This window comes from Malurus melanocephalus, unplaced genomic scaffold (genome assembly GCF_030028575.1).
Source record: "Malurus melanocephalus ecotype Western Australia unplaced genomic scaffold, MMel_1.1 scaffold_86, whole genome shotgun sequence".
NCBI lineage: Eukaryota > Metazoa > Chordata > Aves > Passeriformes > Maluridae > Malurus > Malurus melanocephalus.
In genome coordinates, this window is record NW_026623318.1 from 837,592 (window position 1) to 865,118 (window position 27,527).

General features: G+C 56.9%; 4 protein-coding genes across 4 annotated transcripts; 2 read left to right on the forward strand and 2 right to left on the reverse strand.

Moving 5' to 3' along the window:
• The first annotated feature begins 4,174 nt into the window (after positions 1-4,174).
• On the forward strand, positions 4,175-14,526 carry KLHL18 (kelch like family member 18). Its single transcript, XM_057367961.1, has 10 exons — positions 4,175-4,198; positions 6,163-6,293; positions 6,444-6,584; positions 8,386-8,584; positions 10,546-10,706; positions 10,812-10,948; positions 12,028-12,250; positions 12,933-13,037; positions 13,230-13,341; positions 14,140-14,526. Exons 1-10 carry the CDS (start codon positions 4,175-4,177, stop codon positions 14,524-14,526), a joined length of 1,620 nt encoding a protein of 539 aa, XP_057223944.1.
• A 3,436-nt stretch (positions 14,527-17,962) lies between these two features.
• Positions 17,963-19,666, forward strand: CAMP (cathelicidin antimicrobial peptide). Its single transcript, XM_057367846.1, has 4 exons — positions 17,963-18,136; positions 18,892-18,999; positions 19,095-19,178; positions 19,528-19,666. Exons 1-4 carry the CDS (start codon positions 17,963-17,965, stop codon positions 19,636-19,638), a joined length of 477 nt encoding a protein of 158 aa, XP_057223829.1. The 3' UTR covers positions 19,639-19,666.
• Positions 19,667-20,756: 1,090 nt separating this feature from the next.
• LOC130574548 (cathelicidin-B1-like) lies at positions 20,757-21,792 on the reverse strand. Its single transcript, XM_057367826.1, has 4 exons — positions 21,520-21,792; positions 21,193-21,297; positions 21,012-21,095; positions 20,757-20,932 (listed from the first exon to the last, which is right to left on the reverse strand). The coding sequence occupies exons 1-4, from the start codon at positions 21,787-21,789 to the stop codon at positions 20,804-20,806; spliced, it is 588 nt and encodes a 195-aa protein (XP_057223809.1). The 5' UTR covers positions 21,790-21,792; the 3' UTR covers positions 20,757-20,803.
• A 2,640-nt stretch (positions 21,793-24,432) lies between these two features.
• On the reverse strand, positions 24,433-27,527 carry LOC130574627 (uncharacterized). The gene is made up of 5 exons (XM_057367962.1): positions 27,507-27,527; positions 27,175-27,325; positions 26,478-26,552; positions 26,195-26,281; positions 24,433-26,014 (listed from the first exon to the last, which is right to left on the reverse strand). The coding sequence occupies exons 1-5, from the start codon at positions 27,525-27,527 to the stop codon at positions 25,002-25,004; spliced, it is 1,347 nt and encodes a 448-aa protein (XP_057223945.1). The 3' UTR covers positions 24,433-25,001.

Sequence of the window (27,527 nt, forward strand, 5' to 3'; positions counted from 1 at the left end):
CCTGATGCTCTCACACCACTGCAGTGAATTTATTCCCCTTTTTTCCACTCCTGCTACTTTTTGTCCCATCTATAAAACAAAGAGCTTCCAAATGCCCCTTTGTCCCTGCACYTGGACACTGATGTGTCCAATGCTCCAGTTCTTGGATGAAGCAGGAGCAGTAGCATTGTCCCAGCACAGTCCATGTTTTCAGGGGCTCCTTTCCTGCTCTCTGTTGGGATCAGTGGCTGGGAATGATTCTCCCAGCCCTCAGCCATGTTTGCTGTACAAACAGCCCTGGAATTATTAAGGAATTGTCACTGCTTCGGTTTGTTTGTTTTAATTATTCCCCTCGGAGAGGGAGGCGAGCATTCCCTCAGTAAACAGGAGGGGCAGGGTGGGTTCTCCTTTTCTAGAAACCTCCTTCCAGAAGGAATCAGTGCTGCCTCAGCAGCCAGGTTGGATGAATTAAATCCAGAAATGTTGATTTGTCAGGCTCCCTTTGGATCTTTGATTATTCCAACTGGGTTYGGGGAAATCTGTCGCTGCTGCTCGTGGTTGTCCATGTGAAAATGGGGATTTCCTGGGAGCTGGACCTCTCTCCAGTGCTTTAGGATGTGTCTTGGAGAGCCAAAGCTCCTTTCCTGCATGGATGGAWTTGGGAAAGGCCTTTTCTCTCCCTGTCTCTTGAACGGCTGCAGGTCAGGGCTGCTCCTGATGTTCCTCACAGCTCCCTTTGGAGCTTTCCGAAACATTTAATTAAATATTCATTTGGTAGGAACACACATGGATGGACTGGAGGGAGGAGGGGAGGGAAGAGACACACCTTAGTCTGTGGTTAGTCCTTTTCCTTYGGAAAAAGTGGGATTTTTTGCTTAGCAAAGCCAAATTTTGTCTTTCTTCTCTGAGAATCACCGGGTTGGGCATTGGTGTGGTCATGTCTGGTTAAAAAATAACYAACCATACCCTTTTCCCCAATTTAACCTGATCCCAGTCAGGTTATAGAAGGTGAAGGGGTGTTTTCCTCCCCATCCAATATTGGTGTGGATGGAAAAGCTGATGGTGGTTCCAACAGGAGCAGGGAAATATCAGTCCTGGAGTGAGCATGGAGAGAGCAGAAATGAGGTTTCAAACAWTCCAGTTTTCCCTCCTRCACCSACCCTTTAGGCACTGGAAGGRGCTCTAASGTCTCCATGGAGMCATCTCTTCTTCAGCTCTTCAGCTGGGGCAGAATCCCCCTCTCAGAACCTTTCCCCCTTATTTTTAGTGGATTTCCAGTCTTTTTCCCTTTGAAGCTCACAAATAAACACTGCAAAAGCCCCAAGAATTCCGGCTCATTGACACGTGCCGGTGTTTGGGGCTGTTATTCCCTGAGCTACGGATCCTGGTCTGATTTTTAATGGCACAGAAGAAGCTCCTTGGTGCTCGTGTTCTTCCTGAGCATTGTTTCTGGAAGACAAATGTCCTTCCAGGATGAAAGCAGCCTGGGCAGCTTTGTTTTCTGGGATGTGCTGTCTGTTCTTCAGGCCAAGGTCTGAGTGCTCTCTGGGGACACATCAGAGGCTGCTGGAATCCTGTGGAATGCACCACTYCGTAAAACAGGGAAAACTTATCCATCCTATTTCTTCATTACAAATTTAGAGGGAATAAATATCTTCACAGCTCCTGCTGGCTCCTGGTRGAGCTGGAGGAGAAAGATCCAAGTGCCAGGCTGGCACTCCAGAAATCCTGGCCAAACTGTCGGAAGAGGGAAGGTTTGTGCCTTCCCAATCCTCAGAGAGCAGAGTTGACGTGAGCTCCTCTTGCTGCTGCAGCTCCTCCTTTGGATCTGAACTGCTCCAATGCCATTTTTCCATTACTAACTCCAAGACTAATTAGAAAAGGTTTCTAAAATATAATCCGAGTCTGGCAAACTGAAATAATTCCAAGCTGTGGAGAGGTCACAATATTTGTTTCCTGTACAATCTGAATGGTACTGACAGGTCACAGTCCTGGTGGCTTCTCTCCCCTCCTGATCCCAGCTTTTCCTGAGCAGACCATTAACTCCAAACCCCCCACACTGCAGCAGTTGCTCCCTCAAGGGYTGATACAGAGGTGGAGGAGCCTCTGGATAAGTGGAATTCCAGACAGCTCAGGCTGCCTGCCTTGTTCCAGCAGGATCCTTGAAACCTCAGTGCCTGGCTGTGCTGCAGATGTTGGAGCATTTTTGGGAGATCCTCCAGGAAAAGAGCCTTGGAAGAAGAGGGAATATCTGTTTTATTGGAGGAGCTGGTCGGTTGGAAAAGCAGATGAACCAGGAGAGCTGCAGGATAAGGRTGTGATTCCAGCCTTGTCACACAACAGACAGGAGTAATTTGGGATCTGACTGGGTGTGTTTCTGTCCAAGCTCTTGGCTGCTATCAGCTCTTCCCCCTACAGAAAATAGGAGGATCTCTTGTTCTAGGATAATATTAAATTCCTTTTTGCTGTTCCGCAGGAGCATTAAGGAGGGCAGGGCTGGAGCTGATCCCCTCAGGATGCTCCCTGTCCCTGTGGGAAATGGAGGGACTGGAATTCAGCAAAGCAGTTGGGCTCCTCTGAGCTGGCAGGGAATTCTCTGGGGATGTGGCTTTGTTGTTCATCCAAAGGGGATATGTCTTCTGTCTCAAAGGAGTTTGGCACCATTATCATGGAATCCTGGAGTGGTTTGGGTTGGAGGGACTTTAAAGTGCATCCAGTGGCATCCCTGCCATGGGACACCTCCAACTATCCCAGGGTGCTCCAAGCCCCAATGTCCAGCCCAGCCTTGGACACTGCCAGGGATCCAGGGGCAGCCACAGCTGYTCTGGGCACCCTGTGCCAGGGCCTCCCCACCCTCCCAGCCAGGAATTCCTTCTCAATATCCCACCTATCCCTGCCCTCTGGCAGTTGGAGGCCATTCCGAATTCCCTCTTTCCTGCTGCCCACACTTGGGGATCAGCCCAGGGCACAGTGTGGGGGGGAGGGGGAGGCTCTGGCCAGGGAATGTGGAGCTTCTCATCGCCCAACACCCCCAAATCCTTCCCTTCTCATTCTCCACCCCACGTGGATTTGTGTTTGGGATTGTCCGGATCCAGGTGTGTCCCATTAACCCTGCCTGACAGAACCATGCTATGAGGGATTGGACACCAGCTCTGCTTCTGCACCCTCAGTGCCAAGGACTCCTCAGAAAAGATGGATTTGGGRGAATTTGAGACCTTTGCAGCACCAAACTCAGCGAGTTCTCAGCTCTGCAGGGTGGTGAYGTCACCAACACAATAAATGCCTTTCTCCCACCTACACCACTTTCCTCCAGAGAAAGGCTCCTTGTGCCCTGGAATTTGTTAACATTTGTGGCTGTGGGGGTGTCTGGGAGCAGATTCCTTTGTTACCCGCTCAGAGACACGTCAGAAGGGAATTCTGGGATTCCTGGGGTCAGGAGTGATGCTTGCAAAGTTCCTCTTTCTGGAAGAAGAATAAAAGGACGCCTTAAAAGCAAAGGACCCAAGATGTTACACTGTAAAGCAGAACATCCTGGAATGGTATCAGGAAGAGGATGAGCTCTTTCCCACTTTCTCCTTAGGTGACTCCAGTGTGACTCCCTCAGGAAAGTGCATTAATTTAGTCATGGAAAGGGAGAGTCTTTGGCTCTGGAGGTAGGGAGCACTTTGGGAAGGAAGACACAAGGATGAGCTGAATGGACACGTGCTGAGGGCTCATCCTTGGAAGGATTTTCCATATTCCACAGGAAAAGCTTGTCCTTTGCCTGCAGCAAGAAATGCAGTTGTTTCTTCAGGACTTGCCATGAAGTGCKGATGGAATGAACATAATGATAGTTTTAGAGCAGAGATGCCAATTTATCCATTTCCCTGAGGGCTCTCCACCATTCCAGGAGCACGTTTCAAACAGAAGGAATCGCAAGTTTTGTCTTGTCCAGCACCAGGAAATATTTCCCAAGCTCTTTGATGATGCAGCTCCGTGGATCTCACTGCTAACAGGGACCAGTCCCAGTCAGGGACCACCTGGAAGGGCGGCACTGCCCTGAMCCAAGGGATTTCATCCCAGTGATGATCCAGTTGTCATTATCCCGGCAGGAATCCTGCAGGATGCCTGGGGATGTTTGCTTTTGCCAGGACCGGGTGTGCTGGAGATAATGAGGCTGTTCGGTGGCAGCTTCTCACAGGGTGAGATCACGGCAATGCATCCCTGGAACTGGGGCTTGGTAGGACCTTTCAGACCTTGGATAGTGCTGGAATCTCTTGTACTGGGACTTGGAGCATGGAATCATGGAATGGTTTAGGTTGGAAAAGTCCTCCAAGATCATGGAGTCCAACCATGACCCAGCACTGCCAAGGCCACCACTGTCCCACATCCCCAAATGCCACATCCACAYGGATGTTATATCCCTCCAGGGATGGGGAACCACCCGTGGACTGGGCAGTTGTGCCAGGACTGGACAGCCCTTTCCCGGAAGGAACATTCCAAATATCCAACCTGACCCTCCCCTGGCCCAGCCTGACGCAATTCCCTCTCCTCTGTCCCTGTTCCCTGGGAGCAGAGCCCGACCCCCCCAGCTGCCCCCTCTGTCAGGGAGTTGTGCAGAGCCACAAGGTTCCCCCTGAGCCTCCTTTGCTCCAGGCTGAGCCCCTTTCCCAGCTCCCTCAGTCGCTCCTGGCGCTCCAGACCCTTCCCAGCTCCATTCCCTGCCGTGGACACGCTCCAGTCCCTCAATGTCACTCTTGTGAGGGACCACAGCTACTACCTGGCCTCTGTAATTTACAGTTATTTTGTAAAATAAGGGCCTTTTTCTCCTCTTGGGTCACAGTACAAGCTTGGGTTTTGAGTAAATATAACCTTGGTGTTGAAATTCCTGTTATCTTTAGTTATAAAGATAATTTTGGTTATAAATAGAAGGTCACTGTATGCATTTGAAGCAGGTGTTTCACTTTAAGAGGTGCCTGTTCRATTTTAACACCACTTTTTATTTATTAAAAAGCTGAAATGAGATTTGGACAGTTGTGATTTTTGGCAGCTTGGACTTGGGGGGAAATGAAAGTTGAGTAAAATGTTGCTTTTCTTGCACACTCAGCCTGAATGGGAACACTCATCCAAACAAACCAAATGAATTAATTGCACTTGGAGTGAATTCCCTACATATTTTTAGAGATAGGAGGAGGCCTTGTTCTTTCACCTTTCAGAAACAGCARAAGCAAAAATGGGAGCTTTTCAGTGTTCTGGGTTGTTTGAGACAYGCAGAAAGGGGTTTTCTAGTGGCATTAAGGTGTATCAATATGGGATTTACTATTGATAAATCAGGGGTTTGGRCCTGGAGCAGCTGATGATAGAATGGCTTCATTTGTGGGGAAGGGATGGACTGGGAAGTGCCGGAGTTGCTGAGCAGGTTGGGTGTTCCTGGGCCTCCAGGCTGGAATGTGGACAGGCTGAGCAGCAAATCTGTCCCTGCCATCAACCAGGCTGTGTTTGGTCATGTGTCAGCCTTTCCCACTGAGAATTCCCAGACAAGGAGCTCCAGCACCTGCGTGTCCTTAGGTATTCCCATCCTGAGCAGCACCTCGGACACTCAGGACACAGAGAGTCCACACGTGCTCACCTGACAGGAAGGGAGGCAGTGAAAATCCCAGGGGTATGGGGAGGGTCTGTCAGCTCTCAGGAGCTCAGGTTCTGGAATCACTTCCCTTTATGGCCTTTCCTCATGAAATTTGGTGTATTTTTTGTGTTTCTAAAGCTCTGGCCAGGCTGGAGTTTGTGCTTTCTGTGTGAGATCAGGGTGGGAACCTGTTCTGCCAACATTCCTTCTTATCCAGGGATAAGAAGGATCTTATCTGGAGCACCATCCCCTCATGGACCCTGGGCCTGCAGTCCTGACCCTTTTCCCAGAGATTCCCCATCCCACTGTGTCAAGTATAAGACACAAGGAAGCTGGCCGTGATTTTGCACATATCTCAAGTTTTGGTGMCTTTGGGATGTTTTCCATGTGGTTTTGGGCTAGGAGAAAGGATTGATACAGGTTTTTATCCCTGTGAAGTCRCACACAAATATCTATGTCAAGTTTTTTCCATGAGCTGTAACAGTCACAACCATTTCACTTCCTAATTCTTCTCTGGGAATCACCTGGAGCAGTGGATGGAGCTGATCCCTTCTCCTTCCCTTTTCTCCCTGTTTTAGGTTGGGGACCATAAATTCAGCGCGCACCGGATCGTGCTGGCAGCTTCCATCCCGTACTTCCACGCCATGTTCACCAATGACATGATGGAGTGCAAGCAGGATGAGATTGTCATGCAGGGCATGGATCCCAGGTAACATCCCAAGGGATAATCAGAGGGACCACAAGTGCTCAGGGGCCTCAGTGCTGTGTGTGCAAGGGTCAAAGCCTGCTCTGTGCTGTTGGCAGAGTGCTCTCCCAGCTGGAATTCAGTGGATTTTCTGCCCTTTCTCCCTGTTTTTAGTGCACTGGAGGCCCTGATCAACTTTGCCTACAAYGGTCACCTGGCCATAGACCAGCAGAATGTGCAGTCCCTGCTCATGGGGGCGAGTTTCCTTCAGCTGCAGAACATCAAGGAYGCCTGTTGTACCTTCCTCAGGGAGAGGTGAGTGGGGCTGGGGGATCCTGGGGGGATCAGGGGGGATTCCAGCTGCTCCCCCACTGCAGCAAGGTTCAGTCACCCGTGTCCAGCTTGGGAGGAGCCAGATGTCTCCTTCTAGTGGGATGAGGAGTTTGCATCCCAAAATTTGGCATCTGTAGTGCTGGGTTAGAAGGGACCTTAAAGCCCATCCCAATCCATCCACACGTTGCTCCAAGCCCCATCCAGCCCGGCCTTGGACACTTCCGGGGATCCAGGGGCAGCSACAGCTGCTCTGGGCACCCTGTGCCAGGGCCTCCCCCACCTCCAGCCAGGAATTCCTTCCCAATATCCCACCTATCCCTGCCCTCTGGCAGTGGGAAGCCATTCACCCTTGTCCTGKCATTCTCATTCCTTTTAAAATTACTTATCACTCCTTTATTGGGACACAGCAAAAGACCTTGGCCAGCCATGGGAACTAACACCCAGAGCAAAACTGAGGGAACATTTCCCTTTTTAAGAACCCATCCTGGCAGGAATGGCCCTTCCTGCTGCTGTGTGTGCTAAAGGGAAGGAACAAAGTGCCTCAGCCCAGAAGCTGGACAGGAAACTGTGGCAGAGCCTTAAATTGGTCCCAGGTTTTTCAATTTCCTTGCTGGTGTTTGGCTGTGAGACTGTTCCAGCAGCAGGGTCTGCAAATGGAAATCTGGGATCCTCTTTGTCCACGTACCACATGGATTCTCAGCCCGTGCCAGGGRCTCTGATGTGTTCCATTTTCCCAGCCTGGCTTCTCTGCAGCTGCTCAGGGTGTTCCATGGTGTGATGTTAAACACACCCACCAAACATGGGGATTGGCTACCAAAGTTCTTCCAAATCCACCAGGAGCAGYCAGGTGTCCTAAGTGAAGTCCTGGATTTGAGTGCACAGCTGCCAGTTTGGTAAATAACCAAAATTCGGTAGATTCTGGGCACCCTGGGGAGCTGGAACATGGACACTGAGCTCCSCTGCTTCAGTGGAATTGAGGTTTGGGATATTTTTAGGCAGCTGTGTTGTAACCAAGCCCTGTGTGAGCCCTCAGAGTCACCCTCATGTGACAGTTCCCCACCCAACAGCACAGTGACCTGGAAAGAGTCCAGAGGAGGCCCCAGAGCTGCTCCCAGGGCTGGAGCCCATCTGGAGCCAGGCTGGGAGAGCTGGGGGTGCTCACCTGGGGAAGGGAGGGATGCAGGGAGACCTCAGAGCCCCTTGCAGGGCCTAAAGGGGCTCCAGGAGAGCTGGAGAGGGACTGGGGACAAGGGATGGAGGGACAGGACACAGGGAATGGCTTCCCACCACCAGAGGGCAGGGATAGATGGGATATTGGGAAGGAATTCCTGGCTGGGAGGGTGGAGAGGCCCTGGCACAGCGTGCCCAGAGAAGCTGTGGGTGTTCCCAGAGTCACCTGGGTCTATCCTATGGTTCTTTGGCAGGGACCAGGGGACATTTAGGTTGTGTTTTCCATCCTCTGGCTCTGCCATGGATTCACCTGGAGATCTCTGTGTAGGTGGGTGAGCTGCAATCTGCCTTCACTGGAGATGTCACAGCTGTCACTGCCCTTTGTATCCTCCAAGACTTCTGTGCTTCCCAGAATCCTGGAATGGTTTGGGTTGGAAGGGACCTTAAAGCCCATCCCATTCCACCCCTGCCATGGGCAGGGACACTTCCCACTGTCCCAGGTGCTCCAAGAGCCCTGTCCAACCTGGCCTTGCACACTGCAGGGATGGGGTCTCTACAGCTTCTCTCCTGTTAAGCTGACATTCCTGTTGCTCTGCTCTCCCCCTTTTCYCAGGCTTCATCCCAAGAACTGCCTGGGTGTTCGGCAGTTTGCCGAGACCATGATGTGCACGGTGCTCTACGACGCTGCCAACAGCTTCATCCACCAGCACTTCGTGGAGGTCTCCATGTCCGAGGAGTTCCTGGCCCTGCCTTTTGAGGATGTCCTYGAGCTCGTTTCCAGGGATGAGCTCAACGTGAAGTCCGAAGAGCAGGTGAGGATCTGGTGTTGRTCTTGGCCAAGGAAAGTTTTACCTTGAGGGGTTTCTTGTTGCTTGGGTGTGGAATGGGGATGGGAATGATCCTATTCCTGGGCTGAGTGAAGCTGAGATGTCCTGGCACAGCAGGAACACTCAGAGGTGCTGGACAGAGCTGTGATGRTTTGTAGGGCCCACTCCAGACTGACTTGTTCCTAAAGAAACAGGAAGCAGGGCTTTTTTAGGATCACAGAATCACTGAGATTGGAAAAGGCTTTGAGAGATCACCAACTCCAGCTGTTCCCCCAGCACTGCCAGAGCCACCCCTGACATGTCCCCAAGTGCCACATCCACAGGGATGTTACATCYCCCCAGGGATGGGGTCTCCCCCCATGCCCTGGGCAGCTGTGCCAGGGCTAGACAGCCCTGTCCAGGAAGAATATCCCATATATCTAACCTGATTCTCCCCTGGCACAATGTGAGGCCATTTCCTCTCATCCTGTCCSTTATTCCTTGGGAGAAGAGCTGGAATTCCACGTGGCTGCACTCTCCTGTCAAGGAATTTTCATGAACAAGAAGAGTTTAGGGTATTTCCATAGCCTTGAGAATCCATCAGCGTTGGCTGATAGTGAACAGGGAAAACAGAGCCTGTCCTTGAACCTGGACATCTGTCCTGCTCTTTCTGAGGAGGCYCCATAGGTGACAGAGGCAAAAGATGTCCCACAGCTTCTCCTTGTAGGGTAAAAATGTGCTTCATTTATAAGGCTTGGGGAGGGAGGGGAACCTGCTGCACATTCCAGCCACATTTCTACAACATACCACGAATTTCTCACACTGTTTTTCCCAGAGCAGGTAGAATCCAAAGAGTCCATCCTGGTGACATTTCCTTGTGCCCTGGCAGCTGCCAGCCCCACTCCTCAGAAATTCCAGTGGCAGTCTGTAGAGTGGAAATAAGTTGGTTTGGGTTTTTAACTCACCATGGTGCTGTTGGAGAAGCATCTTTGCACTGGAAAGTTTGGGAATTGTGTTGTGAGAGACTTCAGATGCCACTGTAAAAGAAAGAGTTGATGATTTTGTTCTGGTCAATGGCACAGGTTGCAATAACTTTAATGGGGAGTCCTACGAACCCAAGAATGTATGTCCCAAATTGAACTGGCACCAGRTCACCAGGATCCTTTTGGAGCTGGAGTTATCCAGTGCTTCGTTGGAGAGATCCTTCCAGTGCCTGAGAAGGAGCCTGGAGGGACCAGCTCAGCTCTAGGCATCCCCAGTGTAGTTATTCAGAGAGAACAGATGGATCCCTGTCATCAAACCTGTCTCCTGGTTTCTCATGGAGCAGCACCATTCCCTTCCATCTTTCCCAGTTTGCAGATTTTTGTCACTAAATAAACACAGSTTTGTGTTCTGTGCCTCCTTCTGCCAAAATCCTCCTTGCAGTTCCCTCACCTCCCTGCAAACACTYCTGCTAAATGTCCCATCCCACAGGACAGGAGATCAGGATTGTGTGAGGCGAAGAAAGAAACTGTATGGAGCTGGGGGTGTTCAGAAGGGAAGGGAAGGATCCAGGGAGACCTCAGAGCCCCTTTCAGGGCGTAAGGGGGTTCCAGGAGAGCGAGAGAGGGACTGGAGACAAGGGATGGAGGGACAGGACACAGGGAATGGCTTCCCACCACCAGAGGGCAGGGATAGATGGCATATTGGGAAGGAATTCCTGGCTGGGAGGGTGKAGAGGGTGCAGGGTGCCAGAGAAGCTGTGGCTGCCCCTGGATCCCTGGAAGTATCCAAGGCCAGGTTGATTGGGGCTTGGAGCTACCTGGGATAATGGAAGGTATCCCTGCCATGGCAGAGGGTGTATTGGGATGATCCTTAAGGTCCCTTCCAACCCAAACRATTCCAGGATTCCAAGATTTCATGTCATTTCTTTCCAATCGACTTGCACAACCCCAAAACTCCAATTTCCCACTCCTGTGTCCTGGCAGGTGTTTGAGGCTGCCTTGGCCTGGATCCGGTACGACCGAGACCAGCGGGAATCCTTCCTGCCCGAGCTCCTGTCCAAAATCCGGCTGCCCCTGTGCCGGCCGCAGTTCCTCACGGACCGYGTGCAGCAGGATGACCTGGTCCGCTGCTGCCACAAGTGCAGGTGAGCCTTGGCCAGGGAGCCAGYGGGGTGGAGAAGTCAGATCCTTAAATCTCAGGCTCCAATCAGTAAGATTTTCTCTTTAATGATTCCGTGATTGGATTTCAGGGATCTGGTTGATGAAGCCAAGGACTATCACCTCATGCCAGAGCGCCGGCCGCACCTCCCAGCGTTCAAGACACGGCCCCGGTGCTGCACATCCATCGCAGGGCTGATTTATGCCGTGGGGGGACTCAACTCAGCAGGTACCTTGCAGTGGAAAGACCACCAGGGCTGACTGGGATGATGGGATGGTGGAATTCCCTCCTGTGGAAATGTGGAGCAGTTTCTCCTCCTCCATGCAGAGCTTCCAGTGAAACGCTCGAGGTGGTTGTGCCCCTAGTTTAACATCTTCCATCTAAAACCCTGTAGAAGTGAGGTTTATTTAGGACATTTTCTGAAAGACTTTGAGGATGGTGTCCTTGCCTGCTCCAAGCAGGGCTTGCAGGGATCTCTGTAATGTTGTCAGGGTTGTGGGATCACAACACTTTGACATGACCCTCACGATGGTGTGAAAAGGGAACAGAAAGTGATCCAAGAAAAACCTATGGAGAAGCTGTGTTCCCCAGTAGCAGCGACACCGTAGACTTGCAGGTCTCTGCTGCCCCTTGGAGGACAGTGGAGGTGSCACTTCCACTGAGGGCACTTGTTAAGGCTTGTGGTGCACAGCACAGGAGAGCATGGAAATGATCTTTTTGAGTGTGAGAATGATGGGAATTGTTCAGAGCAGGATCTCTGTGCATAAGCTGGGGTATGTGGCTGGGAAATTATTCTGTGGAAGCGGGTAATAGGATGTGAGACCCCGRGATAGGACAGAGAATCCCAGAATGGTCTGGGTTGGAAAKGACCCTAAGGGTCACCCAKTTCCACCCTTGTCATGGCAGGGACACCTCCCAAGTTGCTCCAAGCCACATCCAGCCYGACTCTGGACACCTCCAGTGCTGGGGCAGCCACAGCTTCCTTGGTCAGCCTGTGCCAGGGCCTCCTCACTCTCACAGGGAAGGATTTCTTGCCCCAACCCCAGTGCAGCACTKTGCACTTGGCCTTGTTGAACCTCAGGMGGTTYCCACTCCTTGAGCTTGTCCAGGTCCATTTAGATGCCATCCCATCCTGGCAGATTTAATGTTTTTCCCAGATGTTTTCCCAAAGAAGAGCAGGCAAATTCCCCCATGCCAACGCCATCTTCAGGATCACAGCAGCACCCCCTTACCCCTCTGCCCCCCTCACTATCCTAGGGGTTCATCAGGTCTCCCTCTTTTAATTTGAGTAGCAAATTTCTATGCAGGCGACTCTCTGAACGTGGTGGAGGTGTTCGATCCCATTGCCAACCACTGGGAGAAGTGCCAGCCCATGGCCACGGCGCGGAGCCGCGTCGGCGTGGCCGTGGTTAACGGGCTGCTCTACGCCATCGGAGGCTACGAYGGCCAGCTGAGGCTCAGCACCGTGGAGGTTTACAATCCAGACACGGATTCCTGGTCCAAAGTGGAAAGCATGAACAGCAAGAGGAGGTACGTGCAGCTCACTGGGAAGAAACCTCTGGAAAAGCAGGGAAAAATGAGGTTGGAGGAAGAGTGGAGTTGTGGGTGGTGGGTGCTCAACACRGTGTTTGTGTGTGGGGAAAATGTGTGAAAGGAGGAGTGGGTCAGTGTAGAAGCAGCTGGAATTTCCTTGGTTGGTTTCTGGTTCCTGCCAGGTTGAGGTCAGGCTCTGCTCCAGGGAACAAGGGACAGGATAAGGGRAAATGGCCTCAAGCTGTGCCAGGGAAGTTCAGGTTGAAAATTGGGAAAATTCCTTCTGGAAAAGGTTGTCCAGCCCTGTCCCAGGCTGCCCAGGGCAGGGAGGGAAGGAATACATGCCCCTCCTGAGGGGTATCTCTGGAACTCCCTCAGCTGCTCCTGGTGCTCCTGCCCCTTCCCCAGCTYCATTCCCTTCTCTGGACATGCTCCAGMCCCTCAATGTCTTCTTTGTTATGAGAGCCCCAAATCCAAACCCAGGATTTGAGGTGCTCCTGCCATGAGCACTTTTCACCTCTGCAGGCTCAGAGCTGAGGTGGGACTGAGCAGTTTGGAGGTGAATCCAGGGAAAAGGCAGTTTGGTGGATGACACAGGCAGACTGTGCAGGGTCACAGTGTTGGGGACAATGTGACAGCACCTCCAACCACTTCACTGGGGTACTTCTGTTCCTTGCAGCGCTATGGGGACAGTGGTGCTGGATGGACAGATCTACGTGTGTGGTGGATATGATGGAAACTCGTCCCTCAACTCCGTGGAGTCCTACTCTCCAGAAACTAACAAGTAAGAGCTCTTCATCTCCCAAAGCTTTCCCAGGAGTTTTCTCCTCTGGTGTTCCGTGCCCTGTCACCACTGGGCATCTGCGCTGTGAGATTTGAATAAGGAATGGGGAAAAGAGAGTAGGTGGAACTCAGAACTAGAAAAACATGGAATAATCTGTGAGAGTCCTGCTGATTTCTCCCCTCTCCCTCCCAGGTGGACAGCRGTGACCCCCATGAGCTCCAACCGCAGCGCTGCCGGAGTCACCGTGTTTGAGGGCCGGATCTATGTGTCTGGAGGGCACGACGGGCTCCAGATCTTCAACAGTGTAAGGCTCTGGGGCCGGGGTAGGGGTTCATCCACTGAGCTCAGAGTGGGGCTGGAAGGCTCTGTGTTCTTCCCCTGTGCACCCAAACAGTCCTGAGTGGCTGTGCCACCAAATTCTGTYGCTTCCACCCATGACCAAAAAACTGAGGTGGAACAGAAGTGACTCATTTATCCACTTGGGCCATGGAGGWGTTTTGAGGGCTGGAGCCCCTTGGATATGGAGACAGGCTGGGAGAGAAAAGAAGGCTCCAGGGAGACCTTAGAACCTCTTCCAGGGCGTAAAGGGGCTCCAGGAGAGCTGGAGAGGGACTGGGGACAAGGGGTGGAGGGACAGGACACAGGGAATGGCTTTCCACTGCCAGAGGGCAGGGATAGATGGGATATTGGGAAAGAATTCCTGGCTGGGAGGGTGGCGAGGCCCTGGCACAGGATGCCCAGAGAAGCTATGGCTGTCCCTGAATCCCTGAGAGTGTCCAAGGCCAGGCTGGACACTGGGGCTTGGAGCAGTCTGGATAGTGGGAAGTGTACCTGCCCATGGCAGGGGGTGGAATGGGATGAGCTTTATGGTCTGTTCCAACCCAAACCAAGCACAATCCCATAGCAGCTCCCTCAGCTGCTCCTGGTGSTCCAGCCCCTTCYCCAGCACTGTTCCCTTCCCTGGAAAGCCCCTCAATGTGTTGTCATGATAAGCCCAAAACTCCCCCRGTTTGGAGATGCCCCAGCAGTGTTGGCAGAGGCAGGGACTGTCACCGTGCGATTCCCAAGGCTGCCTCCCTAACAGTTGTGTGCTTCCTCCCAGGTGGAATACTACAACCCCCACACGTCCAGCTGGCACGCGGTGTCGCCCATGCTCAACAAGCGGTGCCGGCACGGCGCGGCCGCTCTGGGCAGCCGCATGTTCGTGTGCGGCGGCTACGACGGCTCCGGCTTCCTGAGCGCCGCCGAGGTCTACAGCTCCATGGCCGACCAGTGGTACATGATCGTGCCCATGAACAGCCGGCGCAGCCGCGTGTCCCTCGTGGCCAACTGCGGCCGGCTSTACGCCGTGGGCGGCTACGACGGCCAGTCCAACCTCAGCTCCGTGGAGATGTACGACCCCGAGACYAACCGCTGGACGTTCATGGCGCCCATGGTGTGCCACGAGGGCGGGGTGGGCGTGGGCTGTGTGCCGCTGCTCACCATCTGACGTGGGGGATTCCGGGGGGATCTCGTCTTTGACGAGCGTTCCAGGATTTCCAGGTGCTTGATCCAAACACACAGAAACTTGACAGAGTAATCCCCACCTGTAACTTTTTGGGCTGAAGGTCCTGAAAGGTCAAATAAGGTGAGTTTATGTGCGAGCAAAGACCCCTCGGCCTCCCCTGGAGACGTGGCCGAGCGGATCCATCTGGCCCTCGTCCGTTTTCCTGCTGTTGCGTCTTCAGGAAGCGCTATTGTGGGCTGGGGGAGAGGGACAGGCTACATTGTGACATAAAAACAGCYACTTTAAGGACTTGGAAAATCCATCTGTACCTTCTGAGAGCAGCAAAACCACCTGAACCCCCCCTGAGGTGACAGCAGTGATTTGGGGGGTCCTGGTCACACGTGGGATCTCCAAATGGGACAAGCACGGCACTGCCACTTCCAGGAGCTTCTTACACAAGAACCCTCACCCCAGTTTTTCGTGCTTTCCTCAACTTGATGTGGAAAACTTCTCCACAAGAGCCACAGGATGGAGAAAGCAGGAAGAGGAAAWGGTCGGTTAAACCAGGATCGTTTGGGCAAGGTTTGGAGAAGGATGGATGTAAACGACTCCAAGCAAAAGCCCGAGAGTTTCAAAATGGGTAACTGATTATCAGGTGTCCTTTAAATTAAATATCAAGGTATTTTCCAAGCCTAAGAGGTGGCTGGAGCAGAATGGCCGTGGTATTTTAGGAGAGGCAAGGAAAATACGTCATGAATGTGTCGTGCTCTGCTGGGAAAGGTCTTTGCCATGGGTTTTGTGCCAGGAAACTTTGGAATGCTGGCAGAGCCAAAGAGCTGCCCAGCAGCATCTTCCCCGTGTCAGCCCTTCAGCCCTTCTCCTGCATGATCCGTGATCCGCCATCCCTCTGGAGCTCTCCGTGCCCGGCTCTTCCCGTGCCACCCTGGGCACAGCCATACCTCCTCCGGGCAGGAGGGACAGGCAGCAGGAATGTGAGGGAATGGGGATCTCCCCCAATGTCCAGCCCCATCCCAGCATTCCAAGGGGCCTGGAGCTGGGAGGAGCGGGGTGTCTCCCCCAGCCCCATTCCCCTCTTCATTCCTGCTCCCCAGCATCCCTCGGGATTGACTCTGGGTGTACATGTGGATGTCTATATTGGGGTACTGTGTATATTTGAGGGTCTATAATGAGCATATCTGGCTATAAATGTGATCTATCAGTACATATCTATTTCTTCCACATTTATCYACTGCTGGCTTCCCAGGAGTGGGAATCCTTTGGGCTTTCTGTGCTGCTCAGACTTGGAAAAGGAAACAAAGAAAAAAACAGGAATATTTGGATCAGAAGTTGTTGCCCACAGCTGCTTCTCTTCTCCAGGACCYATCCTGATGGTCTCCATGGGCAGAGGAGGCTCTGATGAGCTGCTCTCCTGGTGTTCCATTATCCCTCATACTCCCACCATCTCCCACCTGAGGCTTGTGTCCATAAGAATGGGAATATTGCATCAAACACCCTTGGAAGGGCAGCAGCTCCCTGACAYCGGGGCTGTCGATGGCCCCTGGGCTGCCAGAGTGCTGCTCCCAGGCACGGTGATCCTGGGAAACTCAGATATCTCCCAGATGCACTTCCTGGGATTCCTTCCCCAGGAATTTCTTTGCTTTTCCATTGTGGGTGAAGCAAAGAGAAAGGGGAGCTCCTGGCTCCAAAGGGGACAGGAAAATACTGAATGTTGGGGAAACAAGACMCGCTCACCCTGGGAGAGTGGGATCCACCCTGCACAGTCCTTGGTCAACCCTATGTACATGAATCCGAGGAAAACCTGGGGATGGGGTATTTGGATGAATCTGAGCAAGGTGAGAGGGATTAAAAAAAAACAACAAAATAAAGAAATTGGGAGAGGGGAGGGGGCTCCCCGTTCTCTCTCTGGGAACCAGGAGGATGCTGGCTCGGGAGGAGCAGGACCTTAGCGGGACCATCAGGCCGAAAATTCGGGAGCAGGCATACGGAAGGGGGATCGGCCCTGCCGAGCTCCAGCATCGCCGCATCTCCTGCAGGTCCAGGCGCGTTCCCCCYAGGGCTCCGGGCCAAGGAAAACAGCGGCAACCCGATCCCTTCCCGCGCACGGGGGCCGCTGTTTATCCTGGAGCCGGAGCCGGGGGCCGATGCCGGGGCCGATGCCGAGCTGCCGGAGGATGCCCTGGCTGTGCCGCGCTGCCATGGCGCTGCTGCTCGGAGCCGTGCTGCTGGCGACGGGCGCCGCCGTGCCCCCGGCGCTGCCCGCACCCCGAGAGCTGGCGCGCTCCGTGCTGGAGACGCACGGGCAGGAGCTGCGGCTGCTCCGGCTGCTGGGAGTCGCCAGGACGGTAGGAAAAGGGCTGGGGGTGCGCGGGGTGCTCCCAGCTCGGACACCCGTCCCTTGGGGATCCATCCCCACGGAGCTTCTCTCCCGGCAGAGCTTCGACTGGGGGACCCACTTCAGCATCAACTTCACGGCCCGGCAGCCGCCCTGCCCCAGGCCCCCCCCGGACCCCCGCAGCTGCCGGGGCCGCCCGGGCAGGGTGAGCGTGGGTGGGACCCCCAAACCCAGGGACACGGGGGGGTACCCAGGGTGCTGAGACCGCTTTGTCCCCAGGTGCAGCGCTGCTCGGCCCAGGTGTCCGTGTTCACCTTCCTGCCCGACGTGCCGCTGTCAATGGTGGAGTGCGGCCGGGAGCTGGTGAGAGCTCCGGGAGCTCATCCGCGGGGGTGGGACAGGGGTCCCCTTCACTTTGGAGAGGTTTTTTGGCTCTGGAGTGAAGCTCCCCTTCATTTCTTCCCGCAGCAGCCCGATGGCAGCGCCCAGCCCCGCTCCCCTGGCACCCCAAAAGCCTTTGCCACCAACCCAGGTCACTCATCATCATCCTCCTCATCATCATCCTCATCCTCGGGGTCCCCCCCGCGGCCCCGGCCCCCTCCCAGCGCGTCCCTGCGGGGACCATCCCGCCGCCCCTTGTCCCCAGTGGAGCTGGAATAAAGCGATTTGGGGGTTGGACGTGTGCGTGTGTGGGGGTGACAGTTTGGGGGATCCGGGGGGCACCCGCGGCGTTGGGCAACAGCGATGGGGCAACTTTGGGGTTGTGCAACCCCGGGGACACCAAACCGGCATTGACAACGTGTCCCCCTGTGCCCCACCTGGGACCCCGAGGGGGCCTGGWCCCCAAATCCCCCCGTGCCCAGCCAAGGGGCTCCCAAGGGTGGGGACCCCGAGGGGACCAGATGCCACCGCCCATCCACCGGGACAAACTGGGGACATCCTCCCACCGCGTGTCCCCCCAAAACAACGGCCACCCTGAGGGATGGGGCCGGACATTGCCCAAGGGCGGRGGGAGCCGAGCCCGGGGCGGGTCCCCAACCTCTCGTGGGGGATAAAAGGAGCCCGAGGGTGGCCGTGGGGACAGCGATGCCGAGCGCGTGGGTGCTGGTGCTGGCGGTGCTGGGGGGGGCCTGCGCCCTCCCCGCCCCGGCGCCCCTCGCCTACACGCAGGCACTGGCCCAGGCCGTGGATTCCTACAATCAGCGGCCCGAGGTGCAGAACGCCTTCAGGCTGCTCAGCGCAGAGCCCGAGCCCGCCCCGGTGAGTGCTCCCCGCTCGGGACCCCACGGGTGACATCCCCACCCTGCTCGGGACCCCACGGGTGACATCCCCATCCTGCTCGGGACCCCCCACGGGTGACATCCCCATCCTGCTCGGGACCCCCTACGGGTGACATCCCCACCCTGCTCGAGACCCCCCATACCTGATCCCCCCACTCGTGGTGCCTGACTGGGGCTGCCCAGCCCGACCCTGACTCTGCTCTGGTGAGTGCCCCCCACTCGGGACCCCCTGTTCATGATCCTATTTGTGATCTCCCACTCATGACACCCGATCTGGGCTGCTCAAGTCCAAGCCCTAAGCCCACCCTGCTGAGTGCCCTCCACGAGTGACCCATTCCACTCACAACCTCCCCTCACTCATGACCCCTGTTTGTGACCCCCCACTCATGAGCCCCTATCCCTGTCCCCACCACTCGTGATGCCTCACTCGTGCTGCACCGACCCCAAGCCCAGCCCAGGGAGGGTCACCCCACTCGTGACCCCGCCATTCCCGGCGCTCTCTTCACACCCCTTCACAATCCCCACGCCGTGACCACTCGGGGATGACCCTGAGCCCACCCCAGTCATTGCCACCCCACTGTGACCCCCTCCTAGTGACACCCCCACTCGAGACCTCCCACTCCACCCGCTCTGAGCCCCCTTCCCGTGTTTGCCGCCCCACTCGTGACCCCCCCAATTGCGGACCCCTCTTCGTCCCCTCCCACTCGCGACCCCGCCACCCCCGCGTGTCCCCAGGGCGTGGAGCTGAGCTCGCTGCGGGGACTCAACTTCACCATGATGGAGACGGACTGTGCGGCCAGCGCCCGCCTCAAYCCCGACGACTGCGACTTCAAGGAGAACGGGGTGAGGAGGAGGAGGAGGAGGCGCGGGAGGAAGGGGGGACGCGAGGCCCGGTGCCCTCCTCAGGGTGACCCCCGCGTGTCCCCGTGTCCCCCCAGGTCATCAAGGAGTGTTCGGGGCCGGTGCAACTTCTGGAGAGCTCCCCTGAGATCGACCTGCGCTGCTCCGACGCTTCCTCCGACGTGAGTGGGGGGAGCCGGGGGCACCCGTGGGTGGGGTGAGGGTCCCTCACCCTGCCCCGCATCCCCCCCAAAAGGGACACCCTGATGGCTCCAGGGGAGCTCACAGGTCCTGGGTGGGGCTCTGGGTGCAGTGACCGGGCAGGTGCTGGGTGTGGGGTCCGGGTGTGGGGACCCCTCCTGGGTGGGGTCTGGGTGTGGGGACACGAGTGGGGTCCCAAGTGTTGTATTCTGGATATGGGGTCCCAAGTGTCCCAGGTGTGGGRTCCCTGGTGAGATGTCCTAGGTGGGGTCCGGGTGTGTTACCAAGGGGAGGGTCCCACACCCCCTGACCCCCCCTTCCCTCCCGCAGCCGGTTCTGATCCAGCGCGGCCGCTTCGGGCGCTTCCTGGGCCGGATCCGGCGCTTTCGGCCCCGTATCAAGTACGACGTCCGTGTGAAGGGCTCCGTGGGCTTCGGCTGAGCAATAAAAGGGTCACGGAGAGTGGCCGCGTGGGCACCGGGCTCCTCCTGCGTCTCTTACACGGGGAAACTGAGGCACGGGCGGGACACGGGGCTCTTCCCCCACATCGTCCCCGAGGGCTTGGTCCCGATGGCATGCGGGTGGGATTGGAGACAGGGATGGGTTTGCTCTGGGAAGCCCCCAGGGCCGCCACCSCCCAGGAAAAGGGGGCCATTCATATCCCCCCCACCATCATGGCCACGGTGTCAGTGTCCCCGCAGAGTCACTGTCTCCACAGAGTCATTGTCCCCATGGTGTCGYTGTCCCCGCGGCATCTTGTCCCCCCAAAACCAAAGGACGGTGGTAGGGGACACAGGGGACACCGTAAGCCCCCCAAGGAGCTGCCAGGGAGGGACTGGGGGGGTGGGTCTCAGGTCCCGAGGGGACCCCCATGACACACCCGGGTTGGGACAGGGACATCGGGGTGCAGAGTTGGGGGTCCCAGGAACCCCTGTGTCCCAAAGGTGGCTGGAGCAGGGTCACGGCTGCAGCACCCTGGGGGTGTCCCGCCTGTMCCCCCAATATTCCTGTGGGTCTGTACCCCACACACACCCCTGTGAGGATCCCACAGCTGGCACAGACTCCTGGGGAACCCTCAAGGTGTCCTGGGGACAGGGGATGACAATCCAAGTCCAAGTCCCCGCACGAGGCCGGTGCCAGGATGAGACCCCGACAGCCAATGGTGCCCATTTTAGGGGAGCTGATCCTGTTCCCCCCGGAGCCTCTCTGCCATCAGCGCCCTCCCCACCCTGTCCCCGTGTCCCCCTTGTGGTGACAGCGGCACGGACCGACACGGCAGGGCCGGGAAGCAGCTGGATTTGGGGCGGRGCTGCCGGGGATCCCCGCGGTGGCAGCGCCCTCAGGGGGGTCCCTTTGCCTCTCCTTGAAGGGGTGGGGGGACCCCAGGTCTGCCCCAGCGAGTGCCCCGAGTCATGTCCCCAGGGTGTCCCCAGCCCTCAAAGCCTCTTGGCTGGGCATGGGGGGATTTGGGGGGTTTAGGAACGCTTGGGGGTCACAGGGACACGCAGGGTGACACCGGGAGTGATGCAGGGACATTTATTGGCAGTGAAGCACCCGGGTGGGGACACAGGGTTGGTACCCAGGGTGGGGACACAGCAGTGTCCTCTCAGGGTTTGGCTGCCTTGAGGTTGAGCTTGTCCCGGATCCAAATRCGGCCGCATTGGAAGAAGCCCCGGACACGCTCCTTGATCTTSCCAAAGAAATCCTTGATCTTGGATTTCCGGATCCTGCTGAACTGGGGGGACAAAGAACGGGGTCAGGCTTTGGGGACACGAGGAGGGGACCCGGGAGACCCCCCTGCGGCCCCTTCTCACCGCGGCCGGAGTCTTCTGGCAGGAGAGCTCCACCGTGGGCTGCTGCTGCTCCAGGAAAATGAAGCCCTGGCACCAGGTCACCGCCTGTGGGGACACGGAGGGGACACGGGGGAGCCCAGCCCCGCCGTGCCTCAGTTTCCCCACCGGCCAGTTGCCGGTTCCCCATGGGACGGAGCCTCACCCCGAGCCAGCGGCTCTTGCAGTTGCCGCTGTCCATTCCCGGTGTCCGGCACGTGGTTTCCTCCAGGGTGAAGCTCAGCTCCCGCCGGCTCTGCAGGTCCGAGGGCTGGCACAGGGGACAGGACCCGTCAGGGACCCTCCGCCCCCGGCGCTCGGCCCCACAGCGGGCCGGACCCAGCCCCAAAAGGGGCCGCACCCAGCCTGGGACGGGTCGGGCTCAGCCCCGTGCGGGTCAGACCCGAACCGGGGCCGATCCGCGCTGAGAAGGGCCGGACCGGCACTGCCCGATGCCGGAGGTTCTCCTGGGCAGGGGCAGCTCCACACTCACCCAGCCGGGCCGGGGCTGAGCCTCCCGGAGCCGCAGCACATGGGGACTGACGGCCCTGGCGTTTAGCAGCTCCACGGCCGCCGCCACCGCATCCCCGTAGCTCACGGACCGGACTCCCAGCGAGGACACCGTGGATCCGTCCCATCCCACCGTGGGTCCCTCCCGTCCCGTCGTGGATCTGTGTGGCCCCGGCGTGGAGGCTCCGGCCAGCCCCAGGAGCAGCAGCAGCAGCAGCAGCAGCGGCAGTGGCAGCGCTCGGAACAGCCCCATCCTGGCTCCTGGATCCCGGATCCTGCTTCCCACCGGGTCGGCAGCGCTTTTATGGAGCTGCCGTGGGCGTTCCAGGGGCTGGGATACCGGGGCATTCCAGGGGGAATGAATCTGGCCGGGAGCCCAGTCCAGCCCRCTCTGGGCTCCAGGTCAGTGGGGACGGGGGTGTCGGTCACCTTTGGTCACCTTTGGTCAGGAGAGGACAGGGTTTGGGGCCCCCCTGCCATGGGGGTCCCTAGCGGAGGGAATGGGTGAGCAGAGGGTGACAGCGAGTACAGAGGTGACAGTGGTGACACAACATGGCCATGGATGGTTCAGAGCGTGGTGGGRATGAAAGGTCAGAGCCAGGTAAGGGCCAGGTTCTGCTCCCAGGGAMCAGGGACAGGAGGAGAGGAAACGGCCTCAAGCTGTGCCAGGGGTGAGTCAGGTTGGATATTTGGAATATTCCTCCTGGGAAGGGCTGCCAAGGGCAGGGRCAGAGTCCCCATCCCTGGAGGGATTTAACAGCCCTGTGGATGTGGCACTTGGGGACACGGGGCAATGGTGGCCTTGGCAGTGCTGGGCTCGATGAACTCAGAGGACTTTTCCCTCAACAGTTCCTTGATTCTCTGAAGCCAGATGGGGTTTTCCAGCCCGGGGGTGATTTATGGCCTGTCCCTCTCTGCAAACAGGGAGCSTTTCACCAAACACCCTCCCCAGCAGAGCAGGAGCTCCAGAGGACACCCAGGACCCTGCCCTGAGGATGACCCTCCGCASGTTTGGAGCTGGGACCAGCAGGGGCCATGGAAAACATCCTCGTAAATCACACGGGGACAGACACCCGGAGTAGCACCTGGAAATCCCCAGGGAGGGACAGTGTCGGTCACGGCCCCACAGCACAACCCCGCCTGACCCCAGAATGTTCCAGGTCCAACTTTCCGTGCGAAAGGGACCCAGGTGGGATTATCCTGCACTACATCCAGGTTCACCTCAAGAACCTCTGGGGATGGAGATTCCAGCACATTCCCAGGGATTGTCTGGTCTCTCTGTACAACCTCAGTGGAGACAAAACATCTCCCAGTGCCCATTTTCCCTTGTCTCCTCCATYAGAGAAAAATTTCCAGTTGTCTCTACTTCCCTCCAGAAGGAGTTGTCACTCCTTTCCTTTCCCAGTTGCCTTCCAAATTGTTCCCCATTCCTTACAAATTCCCTCAAAATTCTGAATTCCTTCAAATTTCTTCCAAATTCTTCCCYGTTTCTCCCATATTCCATTTAAAATGTACAATTCCATTCAAATTCTTCTMCATTCCTTCTCAAATTCCCTCCAAATTCTTCAATTCCTTCACAATTCCTGCCAAATTCCTCCCACTCCTTACAAATTCCTCAGTTATTCCCATTTTCCYCACAAATCCTGCTTAGGATTCAAGAGCAAGAGAAAGTTTCAAAATAAATGTAATACATTTAAATTTTAATTTCAGGTGCCTGTACCAGCCCTGAGCAGGCTCCAAACAGCCACAAAATCCTTCAAGGSCATTTTGGGAATAAAAAAGGTAAAATTAAGTGAGTTTTCATCAGGAAGTTGTGATTCCCAGGGCATTTCCCACCTCTGACAGAAATGGGAGTAAATCACCCCCACAAAAAACCAAACCCTGAACCCTGATCTGGGGAAATTCCCTCTTCATAAATCTGACTCCGGGTTTATTTGCCTTCCCAGGATTGTGCTGTCCCTCCTCATTCCGGAACACTCAGGTTTGTCTTGGAGCTGTTCCCACACCCAGACTCTGATCCGACCTCGGCAGGGGAAGGTTCCTGGACTRGGGCAGGGGGTGGGACTGGATGGGGCTTAAAGTCCTGACCCAAACGAGTCTGGGATTCTGGGACGGCAAGGGCAGGCAAGGCAGGTCCATCATGCACAGCTTCTCTGTGCCAGAGCCTGCCCAGGGAACAATTCCTTCCCAATATCCCATCCATCCCTGCCCTCTGGCAGTGGGAAGCTATTCCCTGTGTCCTGTCCCTCCATCCCTTTCTCCAGTCCCTCTCCAGCTCTCCTGGAGCCCCTTCAGGCCCTGCAAGGGGCTCTGAGCTCTCCCTGGATCCTTCCCTTCTCCAGGTGAGCCCCCCCATCTCTCCCAGCCTGGCTCCGGAGCAGAGGGGCTCCAGCCGTGGGAGCAGCTCCGTGTTCTCTCTCCCCTGTGCTCGCTCCGGTCCCTCCGTGTCCCCGTTCCGAGCTCCGGCGGAAGSGGCGGGAGCGTCCCTGGTTCCCATGGCAACGGCCCCGCCCCGGTTCCCATGGAGACCGCCGCGGAGGGGGCGTGGCCGCGCCCGGAAACGCGCACGCGCCCGTGTTACGCCGCGCCCCCATCGTCATCGCGCGCCTTGACCCGGAAATAGCGCACAGCCCGCGCTCACTGGACGGCGCCATGTTGGGAGGCCTCACAGCATGCGGGCCGCGCGGCGGGCGCTGTGATTGGCCGAGCGCCGCACGTGACCCGCGGATCGCTCTGCTATTGGGTGACGGCCCTGCCGCTTCCGCGCCCATTGCGGCYGGGCCGTCCCGGGGAAAGGGCGCGGGGGGCAGGGGACGGGACGGCACGGGATCCCACCCCGACCTTCAAACCACACATGGAACTGGAATAAAGCGGCTTCAGAGATACTTCACTGGTTTTATTTGCTTTAAATTCCCGTTTCACCATTCGCGGGCAGGACTGTTCTTAAAGGAATTGCAGAATCATGGAATTGTTGATGTTGGCAAAGCCCTCAGAGATCCCCGAGTCCAAGGCCACCACTGAGCTGTGCCCCCAAGTGCCACATCCACATGACTTTTAAATCTCTCCAGGGATGGGGACTTCACACCTGCCCTGGACAGCCCGTTTGGGGAAGGAATTTTCCCAGTATTCAACCTAAACCTCAGCTTGAGGCCATTTCCTCTCATCCCTGGTTCCCAGAGAGCAGAGCCCGACCCCTGGCTGGTGTTTAAGGATGGCTGTTAAGATCCCTTCCAACCCAAAGCATTACAGTATTTATGGGGCGCTTGTTCACTTTCCTCCTCTGAGGCACACTGATCCTACCCTTTTTCCACTGCTTTTCTCCAAAGTTTGTCAGTCTATTCCAGTTCATCAAACCCCACAATCCCAGTTTAACCCCCCCATCTGCCTCCGCAGCATTTCTCCTCCAGGACTGAGGGCGATTGGGTGTTGTGCCTCAGGGAATCCAATCCCAGTTTTACCCGGGAGTCAGGACTTTGGGACCTGTGTCAGGTTGTCAATCTGGATAACGATGGGCCAGATGCTCTTCCCTTGGGAGRTCCCCTGGACCTCGAATTTGTGGCACAGGGAGTCCAGCATGGAGCCGAGGGCCTGCAGCACGTTCTGGAACACATCATGAAGCGACACTCCCGGGGTTTTCTGYGATTCTGTGCATCCTTCCAGCTTCCGCCTGGCGCGGGGATCCTCTGGGAGCCTTGCTCCCTTCCTCACCCCCACGGCCGGGATCGGGGCAGGGTGTGAAGCCACGGTTCCCAAAATCCCATCTGGGGCACGCCGCGTGTCTGACGTCGCCCCTTTGGCRCTCCCGGTATCACCCGGCGCGGCCGCGGCCGCGGGAGGACAAACCCCGGGGTGCTTCCCTGGCGCGCGAGCGCGGCACACGGCACAGCCCCTCCATGGAAAGCCCCGGCTCCCGTAGGGCCGGTAGCGCCGCAGGATCTCCCTGGACTTGCGGAACATGGCGCCGAGGTGAGATTGCTGCCGCAGCAGCCGGCGGCGCACAGTCCAGAAGGCCCTGCCCCGGCGCAGTCCACGGCTCTCGGTGGCGCTGCTGTAGTTGTGCTCCCGCGGGGGGCACACCTTGGGGGCGCCGGGCGCGCTCGGCTCGCTCCGCAGGCAGTAGCTGTGGTCCTTGGCCGCGGCCACCCTCAGCTCCTCCACCCTCAGCTTGTAGCTCCCCGGCGCCTCTCCCGGGCCATGGCTTTGGATATTCCCGTGATGGCTCTCCCTGGGCTCATCCCACAGCTGCCCCCAAGTATCCATGTCCTGCTGCTCTGGCACAGAATGAATCGGGAATGTCCCACTCTGGATTAGGTTTTCCACCGGTCCAGAGTTGTCCTCCACTTCCTCCTTCACAAGCCATGGCAGGGCCTGGCTTCCCGGTCCGCTGTCCCCTCCCATCGGGAATTGGCTCCATCCCTCGAGACAGCCGAACTTCTTCAGGAGCCTGCTGGCCTGGAGACCCCATGATGTGCTCTGTCCTGCCAGGAGAAGATGGGAAGGGGTCAGGTCCTTCCTGCTGGAGCAGGGGGAGGAACACCTCTTCTGACCACCCAGGCTTCACATCCCAACTTCTGCCAGATGTCAGGAGAGCCCAGCAGCAGGAGAAGGGCTGGGAGTGGTGCAGGGATGGGGCTGGAGCAGGAGGGAGCAGGACTCACCTGGACATGAGGGCTCCGGCCCCTGGCACTTGCTGGGTCTGGGCCACCAGCCAGAGGGAGACTCCTCCAGCCAGCTCCCAACGTGTCCTGCAGGGAAAACAGCGGATGGCACCGGCCAGGCTGAGAATCCTGACTCTCCATGGCTATGGGAACGAAGGAAGGAGCCCTGTCCTTGTCCCCACCAGGAATCCTGACTTCTCCACGGCCACAGGGATGGAAGAGGGAGGCCCGACCCCACCCTGGAGGTGAATTGCACCCTGCAGGTCGGGATGTTGCTGCTCACCTGGCGATGGGCAGATCCATGGCTCTTCCCCGCGCTCCAGCCGGTGCAGGATGTCGGGTTTGGGGCCTGCATAACCTGGGAATGGGACAGAGGGCATTGTGCTACCCCTGCTCATGGGAAAACCAAAGACTGGGACACCCTGGCTGTGCCTCACCGCACATGGAAACACCTCTAGCATGTGGGAAAAGCAAGGGAGGCACCGGAGCTGCTACCAGGGAGGGATTTATTCCCAAGAACGAAGGCAGAGCCCTGCTGGAAGTGTGGGAACCAGATCCCAGCTCCACTAATGGGCTTTCCCAGCGAGGGAATGTCATCCCTGCTCATCCCAGAAGCAGCTCCTGGGGCTGGGACATCCCACCATGTTGCCTGAACTCAGGGAAACATTTCCAGAGGTGCTTAAACTCAGAGCCACATCCTGCCCTTTCCAGCACTGAACTCCCTGATCAGCCCCACTGTTAGGGAATCCCCTAAWGGAAAGGGTTGTCCAGCCCTGGAGGGATTGGAAAGCCCTGTGGGTGTGGCACTTGGGGACATGGATGGCCTGAGCAGTGCTGGGGAACACTTGGACTCGGGCACCTCCAAGGCCTTTTCCAACTTCAGCCACTCTGGGATTCTGGGATTCAGTGCTCTGRGAACTGCACGGCCCCTCTGGGGTGGGGCCCAAGGGAAGCCCTGCCCGAGTGATCCCCAGGATTACCCAGGGAGGTCAGGAGCTCGTAGGTGTCAGCCATGACGTTCCGGTACAGCTCCCGCTGCCCCGGTGCCAGCGTGTCCCACTCCTCCCGGCTCAGGAGCACCGCCACGTCCTCGAAGGTCACCAGCTCCTGCCACRGATCAGGGAGAACATCCTGCTCAGGGACCACGGTTTCCAACAGGGATCACACCCTCTCTCCCACAGAGAAGCCTTCTCCTGTCCAGGGGAGCTCCCAGGATGTGAGACCATGGATGGGACTATCTCAGGAAGGCGTGTTCCCCACTGGGGGGAATTATGGATCTGGGAGAAGGAGAGACTGGGATCCAGCACCAAACACCGGAATCGGGTTTTACCAT